General features: G+C 43.8%; 1 protein-coding gene across 1 annotated transcript in view; it reads right to left on the bottom strand.

Moving 5' to 3' along the window:
* The window catches only part of LOC139808350 (uncharacterized), a 63311-nt gene that overhangs the window by 7857 nt on the left and 42708 nt on the right, over nucleotides 1-12746 (bottom strand). The window contains exons 2-4 of the mRNA XM_071770228.1: nucleotides 8210-8255; nucleotides 7953-8123; nucleotides 3633-3852 (exon numbers count right to left, since the gene is read on the bottom strand). Coding sequence (XP_071626329.1) covers nucleotides 3633-3852; nucleotides 7953-8123; nucleotides 8210-8255 — 437 coding nt within the window. The remainder of the gene's footprint in view (nucleotides 1-3632; nucleotides 3853-7952; nucleotides 8124-8209; nucleotides 8256-12746) is intronic.

Genomic DNA, 12746 nt, shown 5'->3' with positions numbered 1-12746 from the left:
CGTGACCCACGCTCATCCCACGCATCGTCATCGTAGGACGCACGGCATCCTGGCATGACACTTAAATATATTATTATGTTTGACGGGCGTTATATTTAATTGGCACGTAAGGGTATCATTACTGCTTATCGAAATAAGATTGCAAAATTACTTAATTTCGCCGTATTTCTTTCTCTAAAGCAAAACTTTCTATAAAAACAGTATAAATTTTTTATAGTAATTTTGAAATCGGCTGCCATAAGTTATTAATAGTTAAATTATTAGTAGTTAAAAATTAATAGATCAGCCTCGATTCGACTAGGTAAACAAAAAAGACTTGACACGCGCTATCATAGGCTCGTGGAAAAATAATAAAAGGTAGTGATGAGAAGATAGTTACACCGGAGGCGCATGCCGATGATACAACCGTTCCGTTTCACCCTCGTCCTACGCATCGCGAGTGTGCCGAGCGCATTTTCGAGCGGCGTACGTACGTACACGCACGTATACGCGCGCGCTTATTAGAATTGCGGATACGTGCTTTGTGTTCATCGTCCGGCAAAACTCTGTCAGTGGGCAGACAATGGGAAGAGTTGAGCAACGCCGATATTTGCTCGGACGTGCCGAGAGCGGTCACGGAGAGACGCCGGAGGATATCGTTGAGTTCCTTTAAGGCTTCGCTGTTGCTTTAAACACGCAAATGTTCAATTTTTGATGCCAGTATTTCTATTTACCGGTCCGAATCTCCAAATTAGCCAGAAATCGTTTTAAGGAGCGTTACGGGGTAAAAAAAAACACGTGGACCGCGTGGGGGAAGTAAAAGGGAAAGAGGTAGCAGGAGGACTGGACTTCGAACCTCGAGGACGTCATGAGAATCGAGCGTTACCGAGGAGGATACATTAAACCTAATGGGCTCTCTTTCGCGTAATTGACGATACCGCGGGTGGCCTCAAGTTCCCGCAGAGAACGAGCGGCTCGACTTTACGACTTCATTGAACCAGCGAGCTTCATAGGACGGGCGTAGCATTCGTCATTGCCAATGGCAGGCTCATCCGAATGTTTTAGGAAATTTACCGTAGCAATGCGATCATCGATCGTCCCGTCGCGTCGTCTCGAAGGGTATTTCGCTATATCGATATTTTAAAAAATGTTATCTGGTTGATTGTACGGTCGATTTTTTTAAATAAAATTTTTCTTAAATACGCGTATAGAGATTTATCAGAGCGAAGTAGAGCGAAGCAAAATGTGGATTATATGGATCGCTTATCATTTAATCCTTTTCGATACCTGCACTGCGGAAGAAGTCATTGTAATGAAAGGAAAAACCCTGTAATGCCCTTTATATAAGCTTACGTAATAATTATAATTTTACGATTCTAATATTGATTCTCTATGAAGTTCATGAATAATAGATGATTGTATCTTCTCATCCCACGTGAATAATAGGTATCGGTGAAGCAAATTGCCGTATAATGATTTAGTTAAGAAACATGAAACGATTAATTGCAGACAGCAAAAATACAGAAAGTGGTGTAGACGCTTCGTTCTGGTCGAACGAGCGGGGGAGAACGACGTGTCGTTAAAGCATTTTTCTCACAATGCGGTTCCCAGGATGATCGTAATTTTCTGCAAAATGCAATTAAAAGGGTTCGCGAAGGGAGGGCTTGATAGCGACCATCAGTGATTCCATCCCGTAAATATTATTTATTTACATTACGACGAAACACGCTGTAATTTTCTCCAGGAGAGTATCAGGCAGCGATGCCTGCTATGTTGATTACTCGCCATATGCACGAATAGCGAGTGTTCAGACATTCACAATAAACTTCAAGTGTTCAGACATTCACAATAAACTTTGAGGTTTCAGAAAAATCACATTGCAGCGGATGAGCGTAACACATACACGCCGTAGGAGATTATACGCGCGCGTAGGAAATTAAATTTATTTTCACAGGACATTGTGTCTATTATTCTTCCGTAACGGGACACCGCGTCGGCACTATTAATGTCTTGTTCCACTGGCATTAATTACTACCGCGCACCCGCTACGCGAGATTAAAACTGAAGCATCGGCCAACTAGAATTTTAATGAGTCATTGATTAAGCCTTCGCGATCGTAGAGGCACTTTATTCGAACAGGATAGAAAATTCATTGTAAAGTCAATTTAGAGGTAATAACCCCGTCGCTGAATCATATAAAGTTGCGATCGTGTAAATTTGTTATTTCCTACATATGGCATTTGATTGCGTTTCCAGCGCAACGCAGATTAGACGGAAAATCGATCGCCATAAAAGCGAATAGTGCGAAAAGAAATTGCAAAGTAATAATAACTGTAGCTCAAAAGATCTCGCTGTACATTATAGCGTACGTATTCGAGATAGCATTAAATCATTCACAGAATTCCCGCGGACTCGACGACATAACTTCACGTCATCGTACGCGCCGGCACGAGAAGGAAAAGAAAAATAACATAACGGCCGCTCATAAATATCATTTTCATTGCGACGCGGCGTCGCAATTTTCTCGCAGAAAAACCGATGCCAGAAACGAGCTGTCGTCGATTACCGACGCCATAACATATACGCGCCGAGATATCTGCGCGGGCCCGTGTGATGCTCGAGTTTCCACGAGGCAATCGCGCGATCCAGATGCGGATAATGATGATCGCGCGGGATGATGATGACGGTCCTCGACGGTCCGAGCCGATGACGACGATGACGATTGCAGATGCCATCTCGGAGGAGCGTCGTACAGGCTGCACAGGCACACAAGGTGGTGTATCTCTCTGCCTCCGTACCCTCGATGTCAGGAGCGTCGTACGACTTTCCGACACCGTTTTAATTGCCTCCTCTCTAACGGTAGCCATTCGCCATCGCACTCTGAATTCCCGGGCGCGCTAAGGCCGGGGACCGAGATGGACGGATACATCGCGCGCGGTGCACGACTGCGATACTTCCATAGTCGATCGACCGAGACACCGGAGGGAAGTACTTTGTCCTATGACGCGCGCTATCCTCGGGCTTCAACCTCCTGCCGGACAATGGAGAGAAAAATAACGGATCGACATGCTAAAGCGACGACACCGGTCTTTCCTCCGAGGCACACTGACCCACCAGACCGATACCGTAGACGCTTTTTGTCGGCGCTTTTATTCGGACGGGAAATAGCGGATCCCCGTTTACGCCCGGTGTAGCCGCTAGTCCCATCCTCTTGCTCTAAATACATTCCCTTATCAAGTGCGCTCTCTTTCCTGTGTAGACGCAATAATGTAATCGCGAGTTAAATTGAGTCGATAATCCATTATCGACTAAATAGAGATTCCTGTTGGCTCTGGAGCGATATAATCAATACCCTTTCGTAACGTATTTCCGCTGAATTAGCGTCTTGATGCAAGGCCGCCATTACAGCTACTTACAAACCAGGAAATTTCTATTAGCTCGAGAGATTGTGCAGACTGAAGAGTAATTGCCTTGTATAGTGTACTCACTTGATTTATATTTAATTTACCTTACCGAAAACGCACGGACTGTCGAGACTACTAATTACCGTACTTACGAGAAACCGTTTATTTTAATATTATCATCAAGTCTGTCTACACAATAATAATCGAATTGAGCAAAAAGATAAAATAAAGCTGCCTTCGCGTACTCACGTTGCACTCTCGTCGTGTTGGGCCTGTATCTTCGGTGTTCGCGGTCCCAGGTTTCTGGATGTCTCCTCCAATCATCGTCGCCGACTACGCCTGTACCTCCGTTTCCAGCGAGGCTCTGCAAGCCTTGGAGAGTTTGAAGAGCCTGAAGATTCGGATTCAACGGTCGAGTCTTCAACGAAGGTACTGGCACGTAAGCGGGACCGTCACCAACGTACACGACCTTTCAGAAAAGTAGAAGTATTTTTTATTGATACAATATAGATCATTGTTATTTGTGCTACTTATCATAAATCTATTGTTATTTCTTTGATAATTGAATACATCTTTAGTTATTCAAGGATTAGTGTTATAATGTTAATACATTCTATACTACATACAATTTAATATAACGTTTAATTTAATATTATACAATTCGAAAGAAGAGCTATGATAATTTTAATATGCGAAAAATTGTTTTCTCTAAACTTAATTAAATTAAATTAGTATTACACACAATGTCCACCAAATTACTCTTACTCAGAATTACAATCTCGCAAAAATGTCGATAATCGATGTTCGACCTTATGTATGGGCATTACCACATATTTCCCGTACCTAGTTACATCATTGTCAGAAAAACGGTTTAGGTTGTGTGTGTTCAGTTTTGATCGTTCACGCTAATAACCTCCTCGTCCTCCTCCTATAATAAGCAGCCACCCGTGCCAAATTCTTGTTGCTACTAATGATATTCATACGGGAGCTCGGAAAAGGAATCCGCTAACGAGTCGCAGGTAGTGATTTGCAGGTTCAAAGCCGTTAGCCCGCATATTGCGGTTGGAAGCGAGATCCCAGCAAAATATTCTCGCGTACACACAGCCTCGTGCGCGCGCGATCCGGCTATGCAAAACTATCCTGTCGAGCGGGAGCCCTGACCTCTCCTACGTTAACGATCCGATTTAACCCCCAGCCTGTACGGATCGCTACCGCTCGAGCGGTGAGAAAGGGCGAGAAAAAACGCCGGGGGTCGAGACCAACGACGAAGAGGAGAGGATACGCGGAAGAGGGAGGGCATGGCGTCGGCGGAGAGAGTCCAGGGAGGCGAAAAGGGACGGTGGAGAGAGCCCGACGAGGAAGTCTGAAAAACGGACAGCACGAGTAGCGCGTGACTAACGCTTTACGAGCTCATTCCCCTATCCGAGCGTGGGTACCCGAGGTCTTCCATTCGCGTACGGGTGCCGGGCGCAAGAAGAGATGCAAGAAGAACGAATAAGATGACGACGGCGGGGGCGGACGAGGGGGGAGGATATTGTACTTTGAGTCGCTTGTCAGCGAGCACGACGCGAGCACGGCAGATAGGTACCTACTCGGGCGAATCGGCCGCGGAGAGGGAGGAAAGGGGAGGATGGGGCACGTGGTTGTTAGTGGTTAACTCGAAGCGACGAAGGAAAAAAGTTGCGAACAGCTTTCCATATGCCGTGACGAAAAAATCGCCATTCCGTTCCGGCCGCCTTCTCGTCCTTTCTGATTCTCCATCTTCTTCTCCTCCTCCTCCTCCTCCTCCTCCTCCTCCATTCTTTTTCTCGTCGTTCGCTGTTTTTGATGACACGTTCCACCTGTGGTCTCGACGTCCGATGCGACATAGTGCCATCCCGCAGATCGCGCAGGGAAATTGCCTCTCTTCACGGATTCCACTTTTGAGGAATTTCAGGAACTCGAGTACGATGCTGCCGGGAAACGGAGCGGACCCCCGATGAGCGAAGTGGCGTACGGCGTTTATGGGCCAGTAGAGTAGTTAGGAGATCGTTCCTCTGGCAGAAGAAGCCGGCCCGAACGCGCTGCCAGCCCGATCTACGTTCCGCGGAAAATGACCGGTGGTCTTTGAATCTTCCGCGGTATCTCATCGGAATGCATTACGGACGATAAGTGCCGATTACCTTCGACTCCTGCTACGCTTAACTACGGCTACTTCGGTATTAACTGTACTGGGCTAGGTAGGAAATGCAATAATACGAAATGCTCCTTCGTGTCGAATGCGCCGCCGATTCGATCTCGTCGGTGCTCCTCGCACGACGTCTTCCGTTTTGTGGGCTCCTCTTCCACGAACTTATTAGTTTCTCATTTAACACAAATCTATTTCCGATAACTGTTTTTTGAAAATTAGCATTCGCTGGAAGCAATTCGAGGTAATATTTGTACGCATTAACATTTGTACGCATCCGGGGATGAGCGCAATTTGACATCGAATCTTGCAGTCTTGCGCATAATAAGAACATTTTCCTTAATGATCATCGACATCCGCGATATAAACTCACGTTTCTTCAAAGAAGAAATACCAAGTTACCGTTTAGGTTTTCTTGTTTTGTTTCACACTAAGAGATGACGTCGGGACGGACGGAAGATTTTTTTCTTGGGTGAATGTTAATTTCTTCCTTGGACTTTATTTGATCAAGTCGCATCGAGATATGCGCATTCATGCAGTGATTAACGGTAGCGCGGTTAGAGTGTCGAAAGTCATTAGTTGAAGTAAGATCGCTCAGATGACTTAGATAAATGCATCTATCTCTTTAGAATCTTGTCCTAAGATTCAGTTGATTGTCGTTGCTTAGATCGAATTTTATGTAAGTGTGAAGTTGATGCAAAAATTTAATCACAGTTACATAAAAGAATACCAAACAAAGTTTAATTTTTTTATATTAATTTTGCGCTCTGCAGATGTTATAGATTTTTATTTTTAATGTAATTTTATTTATTTTTGCAAAATATGTGGTAGCCGAGACGATCAAACATTTATTACGTTTACGTCGAATTAGCATTTATGGTTATCGATTAACGATTTTCATAGATACAGTTTTCATCTCACAGGACGAGACAGCTTTAAGCTATACAGTGCACTTCCGTGCGATTAGTCTTCGCTTCTCCAATCGGTACGGACGGAAACGCAGCAGTATACGCAGCGCAGATGAAATTGATCTTGTCTCCCGTTTCGCAACGGAACGCTCGTAGGCTAAATAAACCGCTTCTGGTGCTGTCTCTCGAGTAATGGGGGCCTTCCCCCGCGGAGAATCACGCGGCACAAGAAGCGATCTATCCGCGCGCAATTTGCGATATAACGAAGGTCGCGCACGGACGTGGCCGCGATACCCTTTCTCTCTATTCTACTGGAAACTGGTTCACATTTTTTCGCGATCGAAATCGATTCCGCTCGAAAACTAGTTTAAAAGCAATCCGCAGATCATCGATAAAGAGCGATTAATCAAAGGAATGGCCTTTATTCTTCTCTCCCCTGGTGCTCGCCGTACTGATGCGCCGAGCAACCTTCTGCCCTTCGTTTAGAAAGGGCCTGTGGCATTTTCTACATGCCACGGGAAGGAGGAAGATTACGGGGATGGAGTAAAACGCGCGCGCCTGTACAATAATTGATTTTTTGTTGCAAAACCGATCTTTCGCGATTTTACTGATATCGATCGCAGCGAAGACAAGAGTCACACGAGGAAAGCAAAGACGATCGACCGCGCCGTCCTCCGTGGATCTTCAGGAGGATTTTTACGGCCTCGATCGAGGACACGCCGGCGATCGAGGCGTCGTCTTTGCTGCGGTTAACTGTCAGCATTTCCCTTTTTTACTCTCTTGAATATCATAGCGGATGCAGAACACCTGCATCTAGGTTCGCCGCATCTAGGTACGGCCTTGCGCGCGAGCATTCGTTAACGAGAAATCACGCAAAACTGAACAGACGGGCAAGTATCATTCTTTCACTTCCTTTTTTTCCCACTCCGCTCTCGTAAACTCTTTTTTTTTAATCCACTTTCGAGGAAACCGTTTGCCAATTAAATATAACTGGATGGACGCGATCGTACGGCAGATGAGCATACACCTTTCTTCTTACTTCTCTCACTCTCCTTTTTATTGTCACATACTACGATATTTATTGTCGAAGATCTGTAGAATTCTCGATTAAAGATTCTATTGCCTAATAAAATTTTTTGCTTTGATAACTAATGATATAATAGGTAAAAATATGATGCTAATACACATCAACAAATTAACAATGTTAGTATTTGTTTAAAGTAGTGGAATCTTAGAACGCGTCAAATGCAAAATGTAACTAATACTTTGGGCAATTTAAAGCTGATGGTCAATTCTTTTTATCGGTTTCTCTTTCTTATATGTATGCTGTTTTTTTGGTCAATCAATGCAATACGGGAAAAAAAAATAAATATTTCCATAAAGATAACGGAACAAAGAAATAACAGATCGAGGAGAAACTTCTTGTGCAATATCTATCATGAATTTCAATAAGTAAGTGCGCAACGCGAAACAAATTGGCGATGCGTGACTTACAGCATCGTGGTCGCTGGCCTCGTGAGTTAACGCTTCTCTGGTTTCGTTGTGAGAGGAGGACTCATCCTCGTCGGGTCCCGATCCGCTGCCCGCCCAATAATCCTCGGTGGTGTCGTCGATAACGGACTCTTCGGAATTTCCCTCCACCTCCGCATTTTCGTGACCGGTCGCCTATAGAAAGGAAAATTGTCTCCCATGAAATTATGTGCCCTTTGCGAGTTATTACACGCGCAATATTGCAAGCAAGATATATTTACCTGACACCTCAGCGTGACCACCGTCAGCATCCAGACGCAGATGTATCTGCAACAATACATAATTCGTATTAAAATAATGTAGAAAGTTGGCTTGAGAATTGCATAATATAATAAGACGTGTCGCAAGCAACGAAATTTCTGAGGTTGCAAAACCTCTTGAAATATAGGCTGCGTTCGGGGAGCGCGCTATCAGCGCTATTTGCTTATTCTCTACTTGTTTACACCTGATGAGCGATAAAGATAGAACGATGCAATAGCGCTAATAGCGCGCTCCATAGATGTATAAACTTCTCTCATTTAAATGTAGTATTCGGAGTGTATTGTATTAAAGCACTGCTTATGAAATGTGACTTGATAGTTACGGTTTCGAACGTAACTCTCTTACGTCGGCATGGCGATCAAGGACGATTACGCGGAGGCCGTTATACGGAGGAAAGCGCTTACGACAGTAACAGAAGCATCCGCGAAACGCCGAACGGATAAGACGGTCGTAAAAGATATCATGGTCGAAGGAATGCGACTAGGCAAGAAAGAAAAGAATAAATCTCGGATTTAATTATATGTATATATACATAGATAATATGGTATTCGAATAGCACGGAGTTTTAAATAACACAGTAAAAAAATTGTAACAATTTTATTTAAAAAAAAATTTTTTTTAATAATTCCTTGGAAAAGGCAATTTTATTGTTTTGCAAATGGCCAATTTTATATGGATCTTTTGTGGATTCTTAAATGATACGGTTTTCAATAACACAAACAATCGTGTTATTTGACGGTTCCCTGCGTGATATATGTATATATGTATATCACGCACATGGAAACCGAAGTGACTATTATATGTAGTCGGCAAAATACACCGCGAAGATGACCCGCAACGGTGCGGTCTTCTTGTTTCCACGTTATTTTCCTCCATCGCGGCTTGATCTAGGATGTGACTCATCTCTGTCGCTGCTGCTGTTGCTTCCAATACACCTCCGTTCCCCTGCCACTTCTACATAAGTCTCAAATGAGTTTCTTGCCTCCGCACTTACTGTTTATAGACCTTTTCGGTGTAATCGCCGGGAGCCTCACGCTATTCGCACGCGCTCGGTGACCCCGTATACCGGGGCAACCGCTCATATCAATCTTCATTTCCCCTTTTTTTGCATCATCTAATTAGGTCAATGTTAAGTATTCATTGCTTTTCTTTCGTTATCCGGCTCATCATGTTTAAGATCCTATTCATGTAATTTAGCTTCTTTGCAAAGTGTAAAATCCCTCCTCGATTAAATCTCATACCTATTGTGTAATTATTACAGATTAATCCCGCGTTTGTATATTCAACAATTTTTCTCTATACCTTTAGTCACAATGTCAAAACAGTTGCCAAAGCGAAGATGCGTGAGATATGAAATATGGAATTAATTTAATCTAATCTGTGTCGTAATCTTTGACCGCGCTCTTTATCTGATCGCGCTTTAATCTCGGAATGTTTCCATCTCGAAGATTAGAGAGTTAAGAGTTAAGAGTTAAGCGGGACGCTTCGTGCATACTGAGCAACGAGAGTTTGCAAGACAGTACACGTCATGTCGCTGAATCTTTCGTTACTTCGACCTCTCTACGAATGCAAACTGCATCGCTCCACTATTTTCGAGACAGTTGAAATTATCTGTACTTTCATCATGTTACAACGATAATAATTACTGCCAGTAGTTGAATAGCCGTTATCAGTGCGGCTCGATCGTTCTCCCCTTTTGCGATTTTCCCAGGGTCGCGGGAATCGGCTGACCGTGGTTTTCCGAGACGTTATCGTTGGAAATTTTAAGCGCATATTACTTAAGTTACGAGACGGTCGAGCGGACAGTCACCGTTTCATCTCGGACGGTTAAACAGTCGTTTAAAAAAAAAAAAAGCGAAATGCTTCCAGCATGCTAGATAGCGAAGTCGCTGAGGAAATTACTCGCATCAGATCGGAGCGCACCGCGCACGAGAGGTTAAATAATATAGCGAGTCGCGATATACTTTGGCAAAACTTGGACCATTCGTTACAGTCGAGAAAATGATAGGAATACCACCCTGCAGACGCTGCGTATCCTCCCAATCTCATTATTAATCTTATTTTATTAACTAAATTTGAATTTAACATGTCATTAAAGAATTTTTGATTTATTACCCGAAGTAAACAACAAACTTGATTGCGATATCTGATTTAGAATCTAATTTAAAACATTTTTTGCCGCGTACGGTTAGTATATGACGTACTCGTGAAACCTCGCGTGAAACTTATTTAACGCCGATCGTAATGTAATCCCATTATTTTCGCATTAAGGCAAAAGAGTGAATTAAGAAGAAATGGAAATGTACCCGTCTCCGCATCGCCGGAGCGATTAAACGATAATTATCACCGCGTAACGGTTTGCGTCGCCGATTCGTCTTCTTCTGCAATATGTTAGACGATGACAAGGATGATGCCTTGATAGCAGTCCCAGAGAGAATGTTGCGCACGTAAGATGATTATAAATACTTCGCGGAGGTATTAAAGAGGAAAATTCATCTTATCCTACGCGCTAAGGAATTCGAGCCGTCGCGATTATATCGGTTGTCAACGGGATAATGGGATAATGGCATATACATAATTATAATAATTAATTTATCGTCGCCGCTAAGAGGGAGTCGATTATCGTTAGGCGACGATTGCAACCGCGGAACTCGCGCTTTTTCGTCGCTTCGCCGTCGTCACGGGTGTCTCCTCACGATCGGGAAAATTATCCGATTCCGGTTGCCGTTTGCTCACACTTCAGCGAGTGTCGGTCGTTTGAAGGAGTGTCATCTCATTGCGTAATTTACGAGACATTTCTTCGCGCGACGTCTAAGCAGCTGCTTAAATGTTCGAACGCTCGTTCAGGAGCTCTTGACTGAATTACCTAAAGTGACGTAAACTCGTCTCGAGCGCAAAAGCTTAAATGGGATATTGAAGATGAAGATGAGTAGTTCTCATCTGCGCAACGCGTGTAATGATGAATTTACGCCACAAACGGACAGAATTAGATCAGCAAGTGACTTACTTTTTACACGTGTGTATATACACAGGAAACACTCGTCGCACTTGAAACTGACAGCACGCGAAAATTCATATTCCGATTAATACAGAAATGCCTTTTTATTCGTCGAAGCGATTGCGCGAGTCATCCGACAATCTTCCTCAATCAAATTGATCACTCGCCGATGTATCTGTTCTACGATATAGCGAGCGTTGCAAATGCGATTTATTCTTCCTGGCGCTGGCCATTTATTGAAGCATCGATACCGCAGTTCCTCATTCACGATGTTTGCGTTTCGCGTTACAGAAACAATTAATAATCTCATCGCCCGTCGCGCGTTCCCACGTCGCCCACCTGTTCGTCGAGAAGAAGATCGAAGAATCGCCCGACCGTCTCACGTTCGTGTCGGGGTTATCGCGTGGTATTAATTATCGCCGCCGAGCGTATTGGCAGGGATCGATAATTTCGCGAACGTCCCGCGGGGGGCATTCACGAGCGCATGATGTAATTATTATTCGTTCGACCCCCGTTCGACCGCCCCGCTGTCGGTCGCCGTACCGCGCCGGTAAATGGAACGGAAGGTGTTAGGCGTGGGATGAACTCGAACCAGGACGGATCACGGGCTGCGCTACGCGCTACACGACGATGATGATGGCCGTTAATCACGTGGCGCCCGTAAAGCGGGATCCGCGAACACGGAGCGCAACGATAGGCAATAATACGCGACGCATCGCGTTCACGAGACGCGACGTGTGGGCGGGCGGACGCGGTTTGCCGCAAGATTGCCGTATGCGTTACGTGCGTTTACACGCACCGCAAGATACCGGTGGACTCGATCGCCTCGAACGACACGCCGCCGATGTGCGCGCAATTAAGCTGCCGTCTGGTTTTTTAGAACGTGTGAGACTAGCCTGACCGTGAATGACATGTTTTGCTTCCACTTTCGGACCCACCTTTTTCAAATTAGCTAACAGCTAACTGATACCTGGAATTTCAAAGTCGCTCCTGAATGTATAATCAAAAGCGATGCATGCCTTGTTTGTTGCGATATAAGGTATATTAAGCTGTCTAACCCAAGTTATCAGAACACAAACAATTTTATATGGAATTAATTTGCTAATTATTTGTTATTTTTTGCTTTTAAAAGTAATTTCTTTGCTCCTTTGCCTCTTAATCTTAAGCTATCCAGCCCTTCGTAACTTTTTAATAGCTGGAGCAAAGAAATTACTTTCAAAAGCAAAAAATAGCAAATAATTAGCAAATTAATTCCATATAAAATTGTTTGTGTTCTGATAATTTGGCTTAGATAGGTTAATATACCTTGCGATATACATATATGTTCGAGTTATAGGCGTGGAAAACAAGTGTTTATTTTAATAAATCGATTAATTTAAAAACGATAAGCATAACTTTCGGATGCAAATATAACGGTACCAAAATAAAACGATATGTATCGAATGATACGATAGAATATAATTCATTTTACGCGAATATGCGAGCAGCGAGGCGTAAAT

The sequence above is a fragment of the Temnothorax longispinosus genome, chromosome 2 (genome assembly GCF_030848805.1).
Source record: "Temnothorax longispinosus isolate EJ_2023e chromosome 2, Tlon_JGU_v1, whole genome shotgun sequence".
In the NCBI taxonomy this organism is placed as follows: domain Eukaryota; kingdom Metazoa; phylum Arthropoda; class Insecta; order Hymenoptera; family Formicidae; genus Temnothorax; species Temnothorax longispinosus.
Note: the sequence above shows the minus strand (reverse complement) of the source record. Positions and strands in the feature narration are given on the sequence as shown.